This window comes from Bos indicus, chromosome 3, assembly GCF_029378745.1.
Source record: "Bos indicus isolate NIAB-ARS_2022 breed Sahiwal x Tharparkar chromosome 3, NIAB-ARS_B.indTharparkar_mat_pri_1.0, whole genome shotgun sequence".
Taxonomy (NCBI): domain Eukaryota; kingdom Metazoa; phylum Chordata; class Mammalia; order Artiodactyla; family Bovidae; genus Bos; species Bos indicus.
Window position 1 is genome coordinate 102,542,672 of NC_091762.1, and position 19,495 is coordinate 102,562,166.

The 19,495-nt window shown below is 38.2% G+C and overlaps 1 protein-coding gene and 1 long non-coding RNA gene across 11 annotated transcripts in view; both read right to left on the minus strand.

The window, feature by feature from the left end:
• The window catches only part of ST3GAL3 (ST3 beta-galactoside alpha-2,3-sialyltransferase 3), a 215,630-nt gene that overhangs the window by 170,774 nt on the left and 25,361 nt on the right, over window positions 1-19,495 (minus strand). For 8 of the 10 annotated variants that reach the window (XM_019957647.2, XM_019957644.2, XM_019957643.2 and 5 more), the window contains exon 2: window positions 13,705-13,849. The exons of 1 other annotated variant lie outside the window; for it this stretch is intronic. In XM_019957647.2, the coding sequence (XP_019813206.1) occupies window positions 13,705-13,819 (115 nt within the window). In that variant the 5' untranslated portion in view covers window positions 13,820-13,849. Of the gene's footprint in view, window positions 1-13,704; window positions 13,850-13,973; window positions 14,238-19,495 lie in introns of those variants that run through there. One more of the 10 variants, XM_070786692.1, reaches the window with a different exon arrangement.
• Window positions 10,989-13,698, minus strand: LOC139182263 (uncharacterized). Its single transcript, XR_011565917.1, has 2 exons — window positions 11,256-13,698; window positions 10,989-11,105 (listed from the first exon to the last, which is right to left on the minus strand). It is a non-coding gene; the product is annotated as an uncharacterized lncRNA (long non-coding RNA).

Here is a 19,495-nt window from a genome sequence, read left to right on the forward strand (position 1 = left end):
TCCAGGTCCTGGCAACTGCCATTCTATCTCCTGTCTCTATGAATTTGACTACCCTAGGAACCTCAAGTAATAGAATCATACAACACTGGTCCTTTAGTGACTGCGATATTAAATTTAGCACCATGAATATAAAGTTCATCCATATAGTGTGTGTCAAAATTCCTTTCCTTTTTAAGGTGAAATAATATTCTGTTGTATGTATATACCATATTTTGTTCATCTATTCATCCACTGATGAACACTTGGCTTGCTTCTATCTTTTGAAAATTGTGAATAATTTTGCTATGAACACATATGTACAAATATCTGTTCAAGTCTCTGCTTTCACTTCTTTTTGGTATATGCTAAGCTGCTACTGCTAAGTAGCTTCAGTCGTGTCCGACTCTGTGCGACCCCATAGACAGCAGCCCACTAGGCTCCTCTGTCCCTGGGATTCTCCAGGCAAGAATACTGGACTGGGTTGCCATTTCCTCCTCCAACGCATTTAAGTGAAAAGTGAAAGTGAAGTCGCTCAGTCGCGACCCCATGGACTGCAGCCTACTAGGCTCCTCCGTCCATGGCATTTTCCAGGCGAGAGTACGGGACTGGGTTGCCATTGCCTTTTGGTATATACCCAGAAGTAAAATTGCAGGACCATACAGTAATTTAAAATTTTTTCATAAATCATACCATTTTCCATAACAGGTGCACTTAGGAATGCACATAAGAATGCAATTTACATTCCCACCAGCAATGCAATGAGGGTTCCAATTTCTCCACATCACTGCCAATATTTGTTATTTTGTTTTTTGGTAATAACCATCCTAATGAGTGTGAAACGATATTTCACTGTAGTTTAGGTCTGCATTTCCCTAATGATTAATGATACTGAGTATGTTTTCATATGTTAATTGGTCATTTAGGTGTATTTCCTTTGCAGAAGTGTCTATGCAGGTCCTTTGACAATTTCTGAATTGGGTTTTTTTATTTTTTAATTCATTTATTTATTTGTCTCTGCTGGGTCTTAGTTGTGGCAATGTGAACTCTATAATAGAGTCATGAAGGATCTAGTTCCCTGACCAGGGATCAAACCCAGGCCCCTGCATTGGAAGCAGAGAGTCTTAACCACTGGACCACCAGGGAAGTCCCCAAATCACGAGTTGCAGGAGTTTTCTACATATTCTGGATATCAATCTGTTATCAGATATATGATTTGCAAATATTCTCCCCCTTTCCACTGGCTGCCTTTTCATGCTGCTGACACTGTCATTTAAAGCAAAAAAGCTTCAATCGGAAATGCAATTTGTTTTTCTTTTGTTGTCTGTGCCTTTGGTGTCATCCATGACTATTCTTGTTAGGAATTTATCAATTTTCTTAATTTTATCAAATAACCAAATATTGGTTTTCTTAATTTTCCCAATTATTTGTTCTGCTTCACTGATTTCTGTTCATATCTGTATCATTTATTTTCTTCTGCTTGCTCTGGATTAAATTTACCCTTCTTCTTTTAGTCTTTTAAGGTAGAAATGCAGAAGACTGTTTTTAAGACTTTATTTTCTAATGTAGTCATTTAAAGTTAAAAGTTTTCCTCTAAACACTGTTCTTGCTGCACCCAACAAATTTTAATATATAGAATTTCATAATCATTCAGTTTAAAATATTTTCTGTTTTCTCTTATGGTTTCATTTTTAATCTATGAATTACCTAAGAGCTTGTTTAATATGCAAATATTTGAGGAGTCAACAACCTTTTTCTGTAAAGGCCAGAAAATAAATATTCTGACTTTGCAAGCCAGATAGTCTCTGTCACAGCTATTCAATGTATGCAGAAAAGGGAACCCATCTAGACTGTTGGTAGGACTGTAAACTGGTACATCCACTGTGGAATACAGTATGAAGTTTCCTTAGAAGACCAAAAATAGAGTTATCATATGATTTTCCGATCCCACTCTTAGGCATATATCCAGATACAACCATAATTTGAAAACACACATGCACCCCAATGTTCATAGCAACACTATTTACAATGGCTAAGACATGGAAGCAACCTAAATGTCCATCAACATATGAATGGATAAAGATGATGTGGTATATTTATACAATAGAATATTACTTAGCCATGAAGAAGAATGAAACGGTGCCATTTGCAGCAACATGGATGGACCTAGAGATGACTGTACTAAATGAAGCCAAAGACAAATATCATATTTTGCTTATACGTGGAAACTGTAAAAAGAATGACAACATGAACTTATACACAAAATAGAAACAGACTCACAGACATAGAAAACAAACTTATAGTTACCAAAGGGGAAAGGGTAAGGGATAAACTAGGAGTTTGGGATTAACATATGTACACTACAGTATATAACACAGATAAACAACAAGGCCTACTGTATAGCATAGGGAACTATATTCAATATTTAGTAATAACCTATAAGGGAAAAAAACCTGAAACTATGCATGTAGGTATGTATGCATAACTGAATTACTTCGCTGTACACCTGAAACAAACACAACATTGTAAATCCACTATACTTCAATAAAAATAAAAATTTTAAATGTTGCCATTATAGCACAAAAGTAGCAACTGACAATATGTAAATGAATTTATACACAGTTGTGTTCTGATAAAATTTTACAGAAACAGGCAGCCAGCTGGGTTTGGCCTGCAAGTTTTAATTTGCCTGTACCTGTAATTACTGTCTTATTGATTTCTAATTCCATCATAACCACAGAATATACTAAGATTTCAATCTTTTAAAATTTATTGAGACTTATTTTATGGCCTAGCATCAGCCTCAATGAACATGCTGCTCACACTTGAAAAGAATGCATATTCTGCCATTATTGGGTCAAGTGTTCTATAAATTTCAATTAGGTAGAAGTAGTTGATAGTGTTGCTGAGATCTTCTATAGCCTTACAGATTTTCTGACTTGTTTTATTAATTACTGAATGGGTATTAATATATTTGAACATGATTGTGGATTTGTCCTTTTCTCCCTTTAATCTTATTGGTTGTTGTTCAGTCACTCAGTTGTGTTCTACTCTTTGCAACCCTGTAGACCGCAGCATGTCAGGCTTCCCTGTCCTTCACCATCTACCAGAGTTTTACTCAAACTCATGTCCATTGAGTCAGTGATGCCATCCAACCATCTCATCCTCTGTCATCCACTTCTCCTCCTGCCTTCAATCTTTCCCAGGATCAGAGTCTTCCAATGAGTCTGTTCTTCACATCAGGTGGCCAAAGTATTGGAGCTTCAACTTCAGCATCAGTCCTTCCAATGAATATTCAGAGTTGATTTCCTTTAGGATTGACTGGTTTGATCTCCTTGCTGCCCAAGGGACTCTCAAGAGTCTTCTCCAACACCACAGTTTGAAGGCATCATTCTTCTGTGCTCAGTCTTTTTTATAGTCCAACTCTCACGTCCATACATGACTACTGGAAAAACCATAGCCTGACTGTACGGACCTTTGTCAGCAAAGTAATGTCTCTGCTTTTTAATACGCTGTCTAGGTTTGTTACTGCTTTTATTAGTTTATTTTACACATACACATTTATATATGCCTTCCTGGTGAATTTCTCCTTTTATCATTAAGTAATGACCCTCTCTCATCTCTCTGTCTTAAAGTATAATTTGCTGAAATTAATATAGCTGTACCAAATGCTTATTGTTTATATATTTTCCATCCTTTTACTTTGAACCCATCTGTGTCTTTAAATTGAATACATATGTCTCATATTAGGACATAGTTAGATTCTACTTCATTAACCATTCTGATGGTTTCTGCCTTTAGCTGGAGTTTTAATCTGTTCACATTTAAATGTAATGATTTATACAGTAAGGACGAAGTCAACTGTCTTACAATTTGTTTTCCATTTCTCCCTTCTGTTTTTTTCTTCTTATATTTCTCTTTTCTGGGATTAACTGAAATTTTATAGTGCTCTATTTTATTTCTTCTATTGATTTCTTATATAAAAACTTCTTTTTGTTATTTTTTTTTTTACTAGTTATTCTACTAGGCAATAAGTAGAACATTGATAGGAACCATACCCTTCACTTATCAAAGTCAATATAATGCCTTTCTATATATGACATTTTATATTTACTCTACCCTTTACTTACTTTATACACAACATTCCTATTTCCCATTTCTTGTTTTTCACAAATGTAATAATCTTACAACAGCAAATTCCATTTACTCACCCCCCACTCTTTATGCAAGTGTTGTCCTATCTTTTTATTTCTACACATGTTCACAGCCTCACTTTACAGGGTCTTTATTTTTGCTTTAAGTAATTAGTTGTCTTTTAAGCAAGTTATGAGAAGAAAGGAAAAAAAGTCTCTCATATTTCCCATTATTTATCATTTCCAGTGATCTTCATTTTTTCCTGTGGATCCAACTTTCCATCTGGTATCACTTCCCACTTGCCTGAAGGATATCCTTTAGGATTCTTTTATTATACAGTTCTGCTAGCAACAAATTCTCTTAACTCTTCTCTATTTGAAAATGTCTTTATTTCATCCTCATTTTTGCAGAATATTTTCCTTAGATAAAGAATTCTGGGATGACAAGTTCTTGGTATTTTCTTTCAACATTTAAGAGCTTTCATTGTGTTCTTTTTGTTTATGGTGAAAAGTCAGTGGAATTTCTTACCCTCATACACAATGTTTCCTTTTCTCTGTCTTTCAAGGTTTTCATTTTTAAATTTCACAAGTTTCTGATGTACCTAGGTTTCCTCTCTCCCCCAATATTTATCCTTATTACAGTTTGCTGAGCTTCCTAGATCAGTTAATTTGTTTCCACCAAATTCAGGAAGTTTTCAGCCATTATTTCTTCAAACTATTTTTTCTGCCCAATTCTTATATTAAAAAATTTTTATATTGTCCCACAGGTCCCTGAGGTTCTGTTCATTTTTCTTCAATATTTTTTTTTCTTTCTGTGGCTCAGATTGGATAATTTCTATTACACTCTCTTCAAGTTCATTGACTTCCTCTGTTTTATCCAGTCTAGTATTAAATGAAAAATTCATTTCTGTTCCTATACTGTTCAGATATCGACTGTGCACTTGGTTCTTTTTCATAGCTTCTATTTATCTGCTAAGACTACTTATTGTTCACTATACTTCTTTTCATTCTTCAGATTATCAATAATAGCTACTTTATCGCCAAGTCCAAAATCTGGGCCAACTTACCCATAGACTTGGAGTTTTTCCTTGAATATGGATTTCATTTTCCTGTTTATATGTCTAGTAACTTACTGAACACTGGACACTGTAGATATTACATGTAGAAACTGAGTATTATTATCTTTCTCTGAAGAGCACTGATTTTTGCTTTAAGAGGCAGTGCAGGGGGCTTCCCTGGTGGTCCAGTGGTTAGGAATCTGCCTGCCAATGCAGGGGACACAGGTTCAATCCCTGGTCCGGGAAGATCCCATATGCTGCGGGGCAACTAAGCCCGTGTGCCACAACTACTGAGCCCATCCATGCTCTAGAGTCTCTGAGCCACAACTACCGAAGCCAACTACCTAGAGTCTGTGCTCCACGACAAGAGAGACCCCCACAGTGAGAAGCCCACACAACACATGAAGAGCCCTCACACAGCAACAAAGACCAAGCACAGCCAAAAATGAATGAATGAACAAATCTTAAAGAAAAACAAGAATGGAGGCAGTTCAGGGACTTCCCTGATGGTCCAGAGGTTAAGACTCTGCACTGCCATTGCAGGGGGCACAAGTTCAATCCCTAGTTGGGGAAATATTATCCCACATGCCATGCAGTACAGCCCAAAAAAGAAAAAAAAGTAGTAGTTCAATTACTGCCTGATCACCTTGAACTTATGTAGCCGTGATTTAATGCTGCGTTTAGCGTGGATCTGAGGAAAGCCCATGGTGTTTCATGCTTCTCTAACTTAATGGGACTCACCCACTCAAGACTTAGCAATATGCATTTAAGGTTCCTCCGCATCATCTCATGCCTTTGGTAGTTCATTTGTTGTTAGCACTTAATCATATTCCATTGTCTGGATGTACTACAGTTTAGTTATCCATTCAACTACTGAAGGACATCTAGGTTGCTTCCAAGTTTGCTTATGAATAAAACATCATAAACACACAACTTTAGGTTCTGGACACAATATTCATTTGGATAAATACCAAGGAATGTGATTGCTGGAGCATGGAGTATGTTTTGTTTCATAAGAAACTGTTATTTTCCAAACTAGCTGTACCATTTTAAATTTCCACCTGCAATGAATGAGTTCTCACTGTTCCACAACCTTGCCAGCATTTGGTATTATTAGTGTTCCAGATTTTGGCCATTCTAATAGGTATGCAGTGGTATCTCATTGTTATTTTAATTTGCATTTCCCTGATAATACATGATGTAGAGCATTTTTTCATGTTTATTTTCCATCTGTATACATTCTTTGTTGAGGTCTTTGGCTAATTTTTAAACAGGGTTACCTGTGTTCTCACTGTTGAGTTTTAAGAGTTCATATATTTTTAATAAAATCCTTTATCAGATGTGTCCTTTACAAATATTTTATTCCAAACTGTAAATTGTTTTTTCATTCTCTTTACAGAGCAGAAGCTTTTAATGAAGTCCAGTTTTTTACTGCTTTCTTTCACAAATTGTGCCTTTCGTGTTGTATCTAAAAGTGAAGTGAAAGTGAAGTCGCTCAGTCATGTCCGACTCTTTGTGACCCCATGGACTGTAGCCTACCAGGCTCCTCCCTCCATGGGATTGTCCAGGCAAGAGTACTGGAGTGGGTTGCCATTTTCCTTCTCCAGGGCATCTTCCCCACCCAGGGATTGAACCCAGGTCTCCCGCATTCCAGGCGGATGCTTTAACCTCTAAGCCACCAGGGTATCTAAAAAGTCATCACCAAATCCAAGGTCATGTAGGTTTTCTCCTCTATCTTCCAAAAATTTTAAAGTTTTATGTTTTACATTTAGATCTGTGGGGTGATCCATTTTGAGTTAATTTTTGTAAAAGATATAATGTCTATCTAGATTTTTTTTTTTTGGGGGGGGATATATGGATGTCCAGTTGTTCCAGCACCAATTTGTTAAAACAACTATCTTTTCTCCATTATATTGCTTTTGCTCCTTTATCAACTGACTACATGTGGGTATATTTCTGGGCTCTCTATCAATGTTCCACTGCTCTATTTGTCTAATCTTCTGCCAGTACTACACTATCTTGATCACTGTAGCTTTACAATAAGTCTTAAAGTCAGGTCACACACTAGTAAAGTAATGCTTAAAATTCTCCAAGCCAGGCTTCAGCAATACATGAACTGTGAACTTCCAGATGTTCAAGCTGGTTTTAGAAAAGGCAGAGGAACCAGAGATCAAATTGCCACCATCTGCTGGATCATCAAAAAAGCAAGAGTTCCAGAAAAACATCTACTTCTGCTTTATTGACTATGCCAAAGCCTTTGACTGTGTGGATCACAATAAACTCTGGAAAATTATGAAAGAGATGGGAATACCAGACCACCTGACCTGCCTCCTGAGAAATCTGTATGCAGGTCAAGAAGCAACAGTTAGAACTGGATGTGAAACAACAAACTGGTTCCAAATAGGAAAAGGAATATGTCAAGGCTGTATATTGTCACCCTACTTATTTAACTTATATGCAGAGTATATCATGAGAAATCCTGGGCTGGAGGAAGCACAAGCTGGAATCAAGATTGCTGGTAGAAATATCAATAACCTCAGATATGCAGATGACACCACCCTTATGGCAAGAAGTAAAGAAGAACTAAGGAGCCTCTTGATGAAAGTGAAAGAGGAGAGTGAAAAAGTTGGCTTAAAGCTCAACATTCAGAAAACGAAGATCATGGCATCTGGTCCCATCACTTCATGGCAGATAGATGGGGAAACAATGGAAACAGTGTCAGACTTTATTTTTTGGGCTCCAAAATTAGTGCAGATGGTGACTGCAGCCATGAAATTAAAAGACGTTTGCTTACTCCTTGGAAGGAAAGTTATGACCAACCTAGATAGCATATTCAAAAGCAGAGACATTACTTTGCCAACAAAGGTCCTTCTAGTCAAGGCTACGGTTTTTCCAGTGGTCATGTATGGATGTGAGAGTTGGACTATAAAGAAAGCTGAGCACTGAAGAATTGATGCTTTTGAACTGTGGTGTTGGAAAAGACTCTTGAGAGTCCCTTAGACTGCAAGGAGATCCAACTAGTCCATCTAAAGGAGATCAGTCCTGGGTGTTCATTGGAAAGACTGATGTTGAAGATGAAACTTCAATACTTTGGCCACCTGATGCGAAGAGCTGACTCATTTGAAAAGACCATTTGAAAAGATGCTGGGAAAGATTGAGGGCAGGAGAAGAAGGGGATGACAGAGGATAAGATGGTTGGATGGCATCACCGACTCAATGGACATGAGTTTGAGTAAATTCTGGGAGTTGGTGATGGACAGGGAGGCCTGGCATGCTGCAGTTCATGGGGTCACAAAGAGTCAGACACAACTGAGCAACTGAACTGAACTGAAGGTGGAAACTTAGATAATTGATTTTAGATCTTTCTTCTTTTCTAATATATGTTTCAACACTATAAATTTCCCTCTGATCTTGCTATATCCCACTTTTTTAATCAGTTTGGCTATCATTTCATTCAGTTAAAAATATTTTTTAAAATCTCATATATTTATTTTTTGACCCATGTTGTACTTAGAAGTATACAGTTTAATTTTCATGTATTTGGGGATTTTCTAGTTATCTTTGTTTCATTGATTTCTAGTTTAGTTCTTTTGTGGTCTGAAAGAACACATTGTATGATTTCTATTCTTATAAATTTGTTAAGATGTTTATGGAAAAAGAATGAGATACTGCCATCTGTAGTAAAATGATGGACCTAGAGATTGTCACACTAAGTGAAGTAAGTCAGAGAAAGACAAATAGCCTATGATATCACTTATTTGTGGGATCTAAAATATCATACAAATGAACTTATTGACAAAACAGAAACAGGCTCATAGACGTAGAAAATAAACTTTTGGTTATCAAAGGTAAAAGATGAGGGGATAAATTAAGAGATTGGGATTAACATATATACACTACCATACATAAAACAGATAACCAGTAAGGCTCTGCTGTGAGCACAGGGAACTCTATTCAATGATCTGCAATAACCTATATGGAAAAAGAATCTAAAAAAGAATGGATATATGTATAACTGATTCACTTTGCTGGATACCTGAAACTAACATAACATTGTTAATCCACTATATCCAAGAATAAACAAAAAAAATACAATACAAATGAACTTACCAACAAAACAGAAATAGACTCACAGACATGGAAAACAAATTTACAGTTACCAAAAGGGAAAAGGGGGAGAGGGGTTAAATTAGGAGTTTGATATTAGCAGATACAAAGTATTATACATAAAATAAACAAGATCCTCCCTATATAGCATAGAGAACTATATTCAATATTATGGAATAAAATATAATGGAATATATATGTATATGTGTATTTGTGTATATATATGTATTAAATTGAATCGCTTTGCTATATGCTAGAAATGAACATAACATTGCCAAATTAGCTATACTTGAAGGGGAAAAAAAAAGATGTGTTTTACGGCCCAGAACATGGTCTATCTTGAATGTTGCATGTGAACTTGAGAAGAAATGCATATCCTGTTGTTGCCAGGTGAAGTAGTCTATAGGCATCAATTATAGCCAATTGATTGATGGTGTGATTGAATTCAATTAGGTTCTTACATATTTCCTGCCTGCTGGATCTGTTCATTTTTGACAAAGTGGTGTTGAAGTCTCCAACTATGATAGTATTCGTCTACTACTCTTTGCAATTTTACTGATTTTTGCCTCACAGTTTGAGGCTCTATTAGGTGCATACACATTGAGAATTTTTATGCCTTGTCAGAGAACCAACCCCTTTATCATCATGTCGTGCCTTCTTTATCAGCGATAACTTTCCTTGTTTTGAACCCTGCTTTGTCTGAAATTAACACATCTACTCCTACCTGTTTTGACTAGTGTTAGCACCGTATATTTTTCTCCATTTACTTTTAATTTATATGTGTCTTTATAATTAAAATGGGTTTCTTGCAGACAACAGGCAGTTGGGTCTTGTTTGTTTGGGCCAATCTCTGTCTTATAATTGGTGCATTTAGACCACTGATATTCAAAGTGACTACCAATATATTTGGAGTAATACCATATTCATTACAGTTTTCTATTTGCTGCCCTCATTTGTTGTTCTTATTTTTATCCTCTACTCTTTTTATGCTTTTTATGGTTTTAATCGAGCAATTTATGATTCTATTTTCTTTCCTTTTTTAGCATACAGGTTCTACTTTTTAAACTTTTTTTTAGTGGTTCTCTCCAGATGCGGTGGCAAGGGTCTGCCCTGCGTGCTCTTCTCTCTTACAGAGCCAAGAGGAGTTGACTTTTCAGTCTGTTCCGTGTTCCATTTGTTGTTAGTCAGAGTGGCAACCTCCAAGCCCCTTAACATGCAGAACGGGAAACCTCAAGCTACAGAACTTCTAAAAACACATTGATAACTAGGACCAATCTCACACAGCAAACCTTTAGATTAAGCACCTGACCCAAGCCCTGGCAATCTGACTAAGCACTGGCCACATGCAGCTCTAAACTGCTCAAGAGAGAACAGTTTGCATCTTTCTATTAATACCACATGCCTTGGGATTAATTCTTAAAATCTCCTAGCAGGAAGGAATTCCATGCTCTAACATGGCATTTCACACAGACCTCTCTTTTAGAATATGACACATTATAGTAGTTGATTTATTTCTTTCTCATGTTATAGGCTGAGAGCATAAAGTCTACCTTCATCTTATATGCAGTTTACATAGAACAGTTTGGACCATAATAAGAACATATTGCTTACTGAATAAATCAGTTGATAATAAAAAACTCTTGACTCCCCTTCTTTCCCCCAACGTGATGGAATCCTAATATGTAACCTAGGTTAAGTCATAAATGAATAAAAATTAAGGAAAATAATGCCAAAGACATTTATTTTTCAAGCTTGGTAGTGCCCTCTAAGCTCCACAGATGAGAGACAAACTCTTGATCACTGAGCCTCTTTGAAGCCTCAGTTTCTACATCTGTAAAAGAGGATAATAATAATCAATGTAAACTATGAGGTTATGAATATAAAGCTCTCATTACGATACATACAGTAGACACTCAACAAATTATTATTTTCATTTCATTATTATTAGCAGCAGCATCAATACTGTCAAACCATCACTTACAATTCAGTACACAGTAGCCATTTGCTTTAGAAATTCCTTCAGCTTGACCTTGTTGACTGAGTAAAGGTTACAAGGTAAAAGATAACCCCTGAGTTGGTAAGACATTAGGGTTGATCACATTACTCCATCCTCTGATATTACAGCACAAAAACAACATGCTATAGTAAGGAGGTCTAAAAAACCCATTCGAGGTCAAATATCTGAAAGGCGTGAGAGAATAACAGAAAAGATGTGGATAGTGGGTAGTCAGCTAATAACTAACTCAAAGCAGATGATAACTGTTAACAAACTATGGAACCTACAGCACAAGAACAGCAACTGTCACCTCCAACCTAATAAACCCCTTGTCGCCTGGAGGACTTTCTTTCTCTTCTTATTTTCCTCCCCTTTTCTTTCTTCACCTCTATCCTGACACTATGATTTCTTCTCTGAGTCTCTCTGTTCTTTCTTTTTACCAATTGAAATATAGAATTAATTTATATTCTTAATATTTATTATACTTTTCAGTAAAATAATGAAAATATGTTTAAAGAAAGAAAATCAGGACTCAATTCCAGTTCTAATAATTAGCTATGTAACTTGGGTAAATTAAACTAAACACTTTAGTTTGCTCAAATGGAAAATAGAGATAATAGCCTCTTCACATGGTTATAGTAAGAAGTAAATTAAATTTGTAAATTATCTAGCCTAAAACCTGACACACAATAGGTCTTCCATAAAGTTAATGTCCTTCTCAATTTCTCTAGAAAAAAATCATCTAATCCTTGGCTATGTCTTCCACAGTACCTCTTAACAGAGAAGGAAATCCTCCCATTCCTTGTACATATTCCCATCATTTTTATGAATATAAATGAACCCAACCATTACAGATATGGACAATGCTGCTAACTACAGAATTTTACACTGCAGTGATATAAACTCCAGAGAAGGCAATGGCACCCCACTCCAGTACTCTTGCCTGGAAAATCCCATGGACGGAGGAGCCTGGGAGGCTGCAGTCCATGGGGTCGCTAGGAGTCAGACACAACTGAGTGACTTCACTTTCACTTTTCACTTTCATGCATTGGAGAAGGAAATGGCAACCCTCTCCAGTGTTCTTGCCTGGAGAATCCCAGGGACGGGGGAGCCTGGTGGGCTGCCATCTATGGGGTCGCAGAGAGTCGGACACGACTGAAGCGACTTAGCAGAAGCAGATATAAACTCTCCTTACTCTGGGTCCTCTCCTTGATCTTAAGATAAGTTGGAACAGAAAAATTTAAATAGAAACACAAAGTAAGTAATGATAATTATAAGCTATGCATTTAAGAGGCACTTAAACATTACTCATAAAACAATAATATGAAAAGTATAACACTATGCTTTTAAAACTGGCTTAAAGCTGCTTCAGTACTTTGGACCATGTGAGAAAATTATGAACAACCTCACAGGAATAGTTCCCACATTAAGGAGTCAATACAGTAGCAGGCCAATTGCCAGCTGCCTCTTCCAACTTATTCTAACTCAGTTAACCTCCGAGCTAGAGACTGACTCTACTCTCAAGTGAATTCCACACTGGTATCCAATAAGTGTTTGTAAAAACAGAACTATTCTAGAGAAAAGACATTAGGAATCAGCACAGACTACCCAAACTTTACTGCAGCCAGTTCAGACAGCCATGAGACAAAACAACCAAAAGGAGAACCACGTGTGGCCACCATGTGGCACTTGAAAGACAGCCAAGAAGGCACTGTTCAGAGGCTGGTGCGGCTCAGTGCAATTCTTCAACTGCAAACCCCAAACCACAATGCAGGCGACACTGAGTGAACCAGAAGCAAGCTGGTGTTGGGGAGGCGGGTCAGAAAGCCATACAGAAAAAAGTATAACCCATGAAATGACTGCCACGGGAGAAAGGGCTAGGAGCTACTGGGTAGGGGGAAAAGCCATTATTCTATTCAGGTACAAGTTCAGTACCAACAAGGGCTAAAAAGATGAAGTAGACAAAAGTTCTTTAGGGAAAATAAAACAAAGAGAGTGTTAAATTAAAAGCTGAAAATCCAAGGAAAGGGTAAAGATGCATGCTTTAAGGGCATTAGAAAACCAACTTCAACAGCAAGCCCCAAGATGATAACTGGCAAATGGGAGTGGTAGTAAAGTATAATAATTTGAAAGAACAACATTGGAGTACCAGAAGTACTGGTATGGTTTGGAATTTTATTGAAGATAAAATAGCACATTTTCCTTAAGTTCATAAAAAGATTTGCCATGGCATGCAGTTTTTATAAAACATCAAAGTTCTCACCCTAGAGCAACAAAAGTGGTGGATGGTTTCTGAGCCTAAGTTCCAGGAAGCTCAGTTTACTCTCAGTGCTCATCTCTGAAGAATCTGAGAGCACTGCAGCCACGGGAAAGCCCCATAACTGATCCACAGCAGGCTTTTTCTGAGGGTAGGCTAGAGTGCGACCATACTTACTGGAGTCCTCCCACTGGAGTAAATGTAGCTTCCATGCAGAATAATACAAAAATCCCAGTACCAGAAAAAGGCAGAGGGCTAGCAGCAGATTGCGAACAAATATCAACAGTCCCATCTTCACATGATCTACAATTTCCTACATGACCTAAAAAAAAAAACACAACAACAAAGAAAAACAATTTAGGTCTTAACTGATAAAGCAATCATCTTACTGATATACTCTACCTTAGAATAAGTATTTATAGGACAATTTCCAAATGAAGAACAACCTGGAATTATCACTGATTGATGACGTGGCATCCTCCGACCTGCTCAAGCCTGGCTCAAAGGACAGCTTCACCATCACTCAGCATCCAAGCCAGCTGTCACCCTCGTGTCTCTCCTCTCGCTCACTCCTAACACCAAATCAGTGACCAAACTGGCAATTCCAACCTCGCAAGTAAATCTCAAATCATACCTGCTTCCCACCGTTGCCCACCTAAGCCCTGACACCACCATATTCCCACAACACAAGTTGCCCTGCCTCCAAATCTGCGTCTCCCTAATCCATTTTCCACACAACACAAAGGGCAGTCTATTAATAACACAAAATTTAACCCTACTTCCTGGCGTAAACCCCTTTGCGCTAGTGTTCTACTGCTGCTCTAGCAAATTACCACAAACTCAGCAGCCTGAAGCCACTCAAATTTATTATCTCAGAGCTCTAAAAGCGGCAAGTCCAGGTGCAGCATGGCTCAGCAGGGCCCTCTGCATAGGCTATCCCAAGACCAAAACCAGAGGCTCGGGAGGGCTGCATTCCTTTCTGCAGACTCTGGGGATGAGCACGCTTCCAAGCTGCTCCAGGCTAAATTCGGTTCCTTACAGCTGTAGGGCCTCACTACCTTGCTGGTTATCAGACAGTCTGCTTTAGTGTTCCTCTTCAGATTTTCCATGTGGTACCCTTCAGTCACGGTGGGTTAGGTTCCTCTTGCACTGATCTCTCCAACTTCCCCTTTAACCACATCTTGCTTCTGTTTCCAGGCAGAGGAACCTCCTTGCTTTTCAGGTTCATGTGATTAGACAGGGCCCACGTGAATAATCTAGGGCAACCTCCCTATTTAAAGTCTGAAGCTTTAATTTCATGCGCAAAGACCCGTCTGCCATGTAAAGTAACATATTTACAGATTTCAGGGATTAGTGTGTGGACAGCTTTGGTTGTTTTTCCTCATTGTTGTTGTTTTGGGTTTTGATTGTTTTTTTCTTACAGTGCTATGTGGCTTGTGGTATCTTAGTTCCCCAACCAGGGATCAAACCTGGGCCCCTTGCAGTGGAAGTGAGGAGTCATAAACACTGGACTGCCAGTAAATTCCCACGTATGGACATCTTGGAGGGACCATTCTCCTTAACACACCCTTCATTAAATTCTCAGTTCCGGTAAGACAAAGTAATTGCTCCTCAGGAGTCTAGCAGCTTCTGACTGCACCCCTATTTACTCTCCAACCACCCCTTGCTCCTCCCAACCTCACTTGCGCCCTATGCTCTAGCCCCTCTTCTTTCTATTCATTGAACAGTTCTTGTTGTTACTCTCCTCAAGGTCTGTCTGGAATTTATTCTCTACCACCCTGCTATTTCACCTGCTGCACATTCTTTGATACTTACCTTAAATGTAACCTCAGTCAAGATGACTTCCTAGGATCACTCTTCCCTACCCCTACTAAGATATCTAAGACATGAAATAATCTATGAGAAATATTATAAATATTATATCCTATATATAAACATTATACATGAAGTGGTAAAAAGTTAGCATCTTCAGACTATATAATCATCCACCTAAAAAAGCCAAGAGACTCAACTGAAAAACCGTTAGAACTAATAGAAAATTGAATAAAGTAGGTGATTATATGATTTACTTACAAAATCCAACAGCTTCTTAAAAACTATACCAGCAATAATCAATTTAAAAAATGTAAGGGGAGAAAATTCCACTCATGATATGGCAACAAAATCTACAAAATACCTAAAAATAAACTTCAGAAGAAATGAACAAGATTTTCACCAAAGGACATAAAAGATCCAAATAAATAAACAGGTTTCCAAGTGACAAAATTCAAAAATGGAAACATGTCAGTTCTCCTGAAATGTCAGTTCTCTATAAATTTAGTCTAAAGCCAGTCAAAATCCATGTTTTTGTTTGTGTTTTTTTTAACTTAGATCTAACAATCTGAGGGCTTCCCAGGTGGCACATTGGTAAAAGAATCCACTTGCCAATAGAGGAGATGCAAGAGACTCGGGTCCAATCCCAGGGTTGAAAAGATCCCCTGGAAGAGGAAACCCTCCAGTACTCTTGCCTGGAGAATCCCATGGATGGAGGAGCCTGGCGGGCTACAGTCCATGGGGTTGCCAAGAGTTGGACACGACTGAGCAACTGAGCACACACTCACACCAAGTTAATCTGAAGAGTTCATACCCAAGAAGAGTGAAGAAACTTTTTGATGAAATGAAGATTTGCCTTACCATATTAAAACCAACTCAAAGCTATAATTATTAAGCTGGATGGGTACTGGCACAAGAAAAGACAAATAGATCAATGGAACAGAACAGAGTCTAGAAATGAGCTGTCTCAATAAAGAGACACATACAGACATGGATACATACACACATATATAACTGAATTTATCCATATATTTGAATTTACAATAGGCATGTAAGGTTTTTAAAAAGATACGAAGGATACATAGCTAACTGTTGATGTAGTTACCTCTAAGAAATAGTATAGGACAATGAAAAGTACTTTTCCCTTCATACACTTTGAAATAAATTTGTTATAGGTCACAAGTATTGCCTCTATAATTTTGAAAATTTAAAAAATCAGACATATGGGACTTCCCTGGTGATCCAGTGGTTAAGACGTCGCCTTCCAATGCAGGCGGAGCAGGTTCAATCCCTGGTAGGTGAGCTAAGATCCCACATGCCTTTCAGCCAAAAAAGAAAACTTAAAAAAACAGAAGGAATACTGCAACAAATTCTATAAAGACTTTAAGAAAATTAAAAAATAAAAGTCAAACATAAACAAATGGGACCTAATCAAACTTATAAGCTTTGGCATAGCAAAGGAAACCATAAACAAAACAAAACGACAACCTACAGACTGGGAGAAAATACTTGCAAACAATGTGACTGACAAAGGCTTAATTTCCAAAACACACAAACAGCTCATATAACTCAGTAACGAAAAAAAAAAGTGAATAAACAAACCAATTAAAAATGGGCAGAAGACTTAAATAGACAGTTCTCCAAAGAATACATCAGATCAGATCAGATCAGTCGCTCAGTCGTGTCCGACTCTTTGCGACCCCATGAATTGCAGCACGCCAGGCCTCCCTGTCCATCACCAACTCCCAGAGTTCACTCAGACTCATGTCCATCGAGTCAGTGATGCCATCCAACCATCTCATCCTCTGTCGTCCCCTTCTCCTCTTGCCTCCAATCCCTCCCAGCATCAGAGTCTTTTCCAATGAGTCAACTCTTCGCATGAGGTGGCCAAAGTACTGGAGTTTCAGCTTCAGCATCATTCCTTCCACAGAAATCCCACATACCTATAGTCAATAGGCACATGAAAAGATGATCAACACTGCTGACTATCAGAGGCATACAAATCAAAATGTCATTGAGGTAACAACTCACATTGGTCAGGATGGCCATCATGAAAAAAATCTACAAATAACAAATGCTGGAGAGGGTGTGGAGAAAAGGGAACCCTCCAACACTGGTAGTAGGAAATGTAAGTTCGTATAGCCACTACAGAAAACAGTCGGAAGGTTCCTCAAAAAAATAAAAATCGAGTTGTCATATTTTCTAGTGATAGCACTCGTGGGTATATAACTGGAGAAAACTCTTAATTCAAAGATACATGCACCCTGATGTTCATAACAGCACTTTTCACAATGTCCGCTGACAGATGAATGGACAAAGAAGAGGTGGTGTCTATATACACAATGGAGGACTACTGAGCCATAAAAAGAATGAAGTAATGTCATCCGCAACCAGATGGACGGACCTAGAGATGATTAAACTAAGAAAGAGAAAGACAAACACCATGACATCATTACATGTGGAGTCTAAAGTGCATGACACAAATGAACTTATGTGCAAAACAGAAACAGGTTCTCAGACAGAATACAAAGTCATGGTTACGCAAGGGGAAGGGGCGGGGAAGGACAAACCGGGGCTTTGGGATGAACAAGTACAGGCTACTATATATAAAATAGATAAATGTCCTACTATATATAGCCCAGGGAACTCTATTCAGTACCCTAATAAACCATAATGGAAATGAATATGTAAAATAATATATGTATACATACACATATATTACTTTACTGTACATCAGAAACTAATATTATAAATCAACTACACTTCAACTAAAAAAAAAAAAAAAACAAATTCAGTTCAGTTCAGTTGCTCAGTCATGTCTGACTCTTTGCAACCCCATGGACTGCAGCACACCAGGCCTCCCTGTCTATCACCAACTCCCAGAGTTTACTCAAACTCATGTCCATTGAGTCAGTGATGCCATCCAACCATCTCATCCTCTGTCGTCCCCTTCTCCTCCTGCCTTCAATCTTTCCCAGCATCAGGGTCTTTTCAAATGAGTCAGTTCTTCGCATCAGGTGGCCAAAGTATTGGAGTTTCAGCTTCAACATCAGTCCTTCCAATGAATATTCAGGACTGACTTCCTTTAGGACGGACTGGTTGGATCTCCTTGCTGTCCAAGGGACTCTCAAGAGTCTTCTTCAACACCACAGTTCAAAAACATCAATTCTTCAGTGCTCAGCTTTCTTTATAGTCCAACTCTCACATCCATACATGACTACTGGAAAAACCAAAGCTTTGACGAGAGGGACCTTTGTTGGCAAAGCAACGTCTCTGCTTTTTAATATGCTGTCTAGGTTGGTCATGTCTTCCTTGGTGGCTTACATAGTAAAGCACCTGCCTGCAATGCAGGAGACCTGGGTTCAATCCCTGGGTTGGGAAGATCCCCTGGAGAAGGAAATGGCAACCCACTCTAGTACTCTTGCCTGGAAAACCCCATGGATGAAGGAGCCTGGTAGGCTACAGTCCATGGGGTTGCAAAGAGTCAGACATGACTGAGCAACTTCACACAAGGTTGGTCACAACCTTTCTTCCAAGAAGCAAGCGTCTTTTAATTTCATGGCTGCAGTCACCATCTGCACTAATTTTGGAGCCCCAAAAATAAAGTCTGTCACTGTTTCCATTGTTTCCCCATCTATCTGCCATGAAGTGATGGGACAAGATGCCATGATCTTCGTTTTCTGAATGTTGAGCTTTAAGCCAACTTTTTCACTCTCCTCTTTCACTTTCATCAAAAGGCTCTTTATTTCCTCTTCACTTTCTGCCATAAGGGTGGTGTCATCTGTATATCTGAGGTTATTGGTATTTCTCCCAGCAATCTTGATTCCAGCTTGTGCTTCCTCCAGCCCAGCGTTTCTCATGATGTACTCTGCATAGAAGTTAAACAAGCAGGGTGACAATATACAGCCTTGACGTACTCCTTTCCCTATTTGGAACCAGTCTATTGTTCCATGTCCAGTTCTAACTGTTGCTTCCTGACCTGCGTACAGATTTCTCAGGAGGCAGGTCAGGTGGTCTGGTGTTCCCATCTCTTTCAGAATTTTCCAGTTTGTTGTGATCCACATAGTCAAAGGCTTTGGCATAGTCAATAAAGCAGAAGTAGATGTTTTTCTGGAACTCTCTTGCCTTTTTGATGATCTAATGGATGGTGGTAATT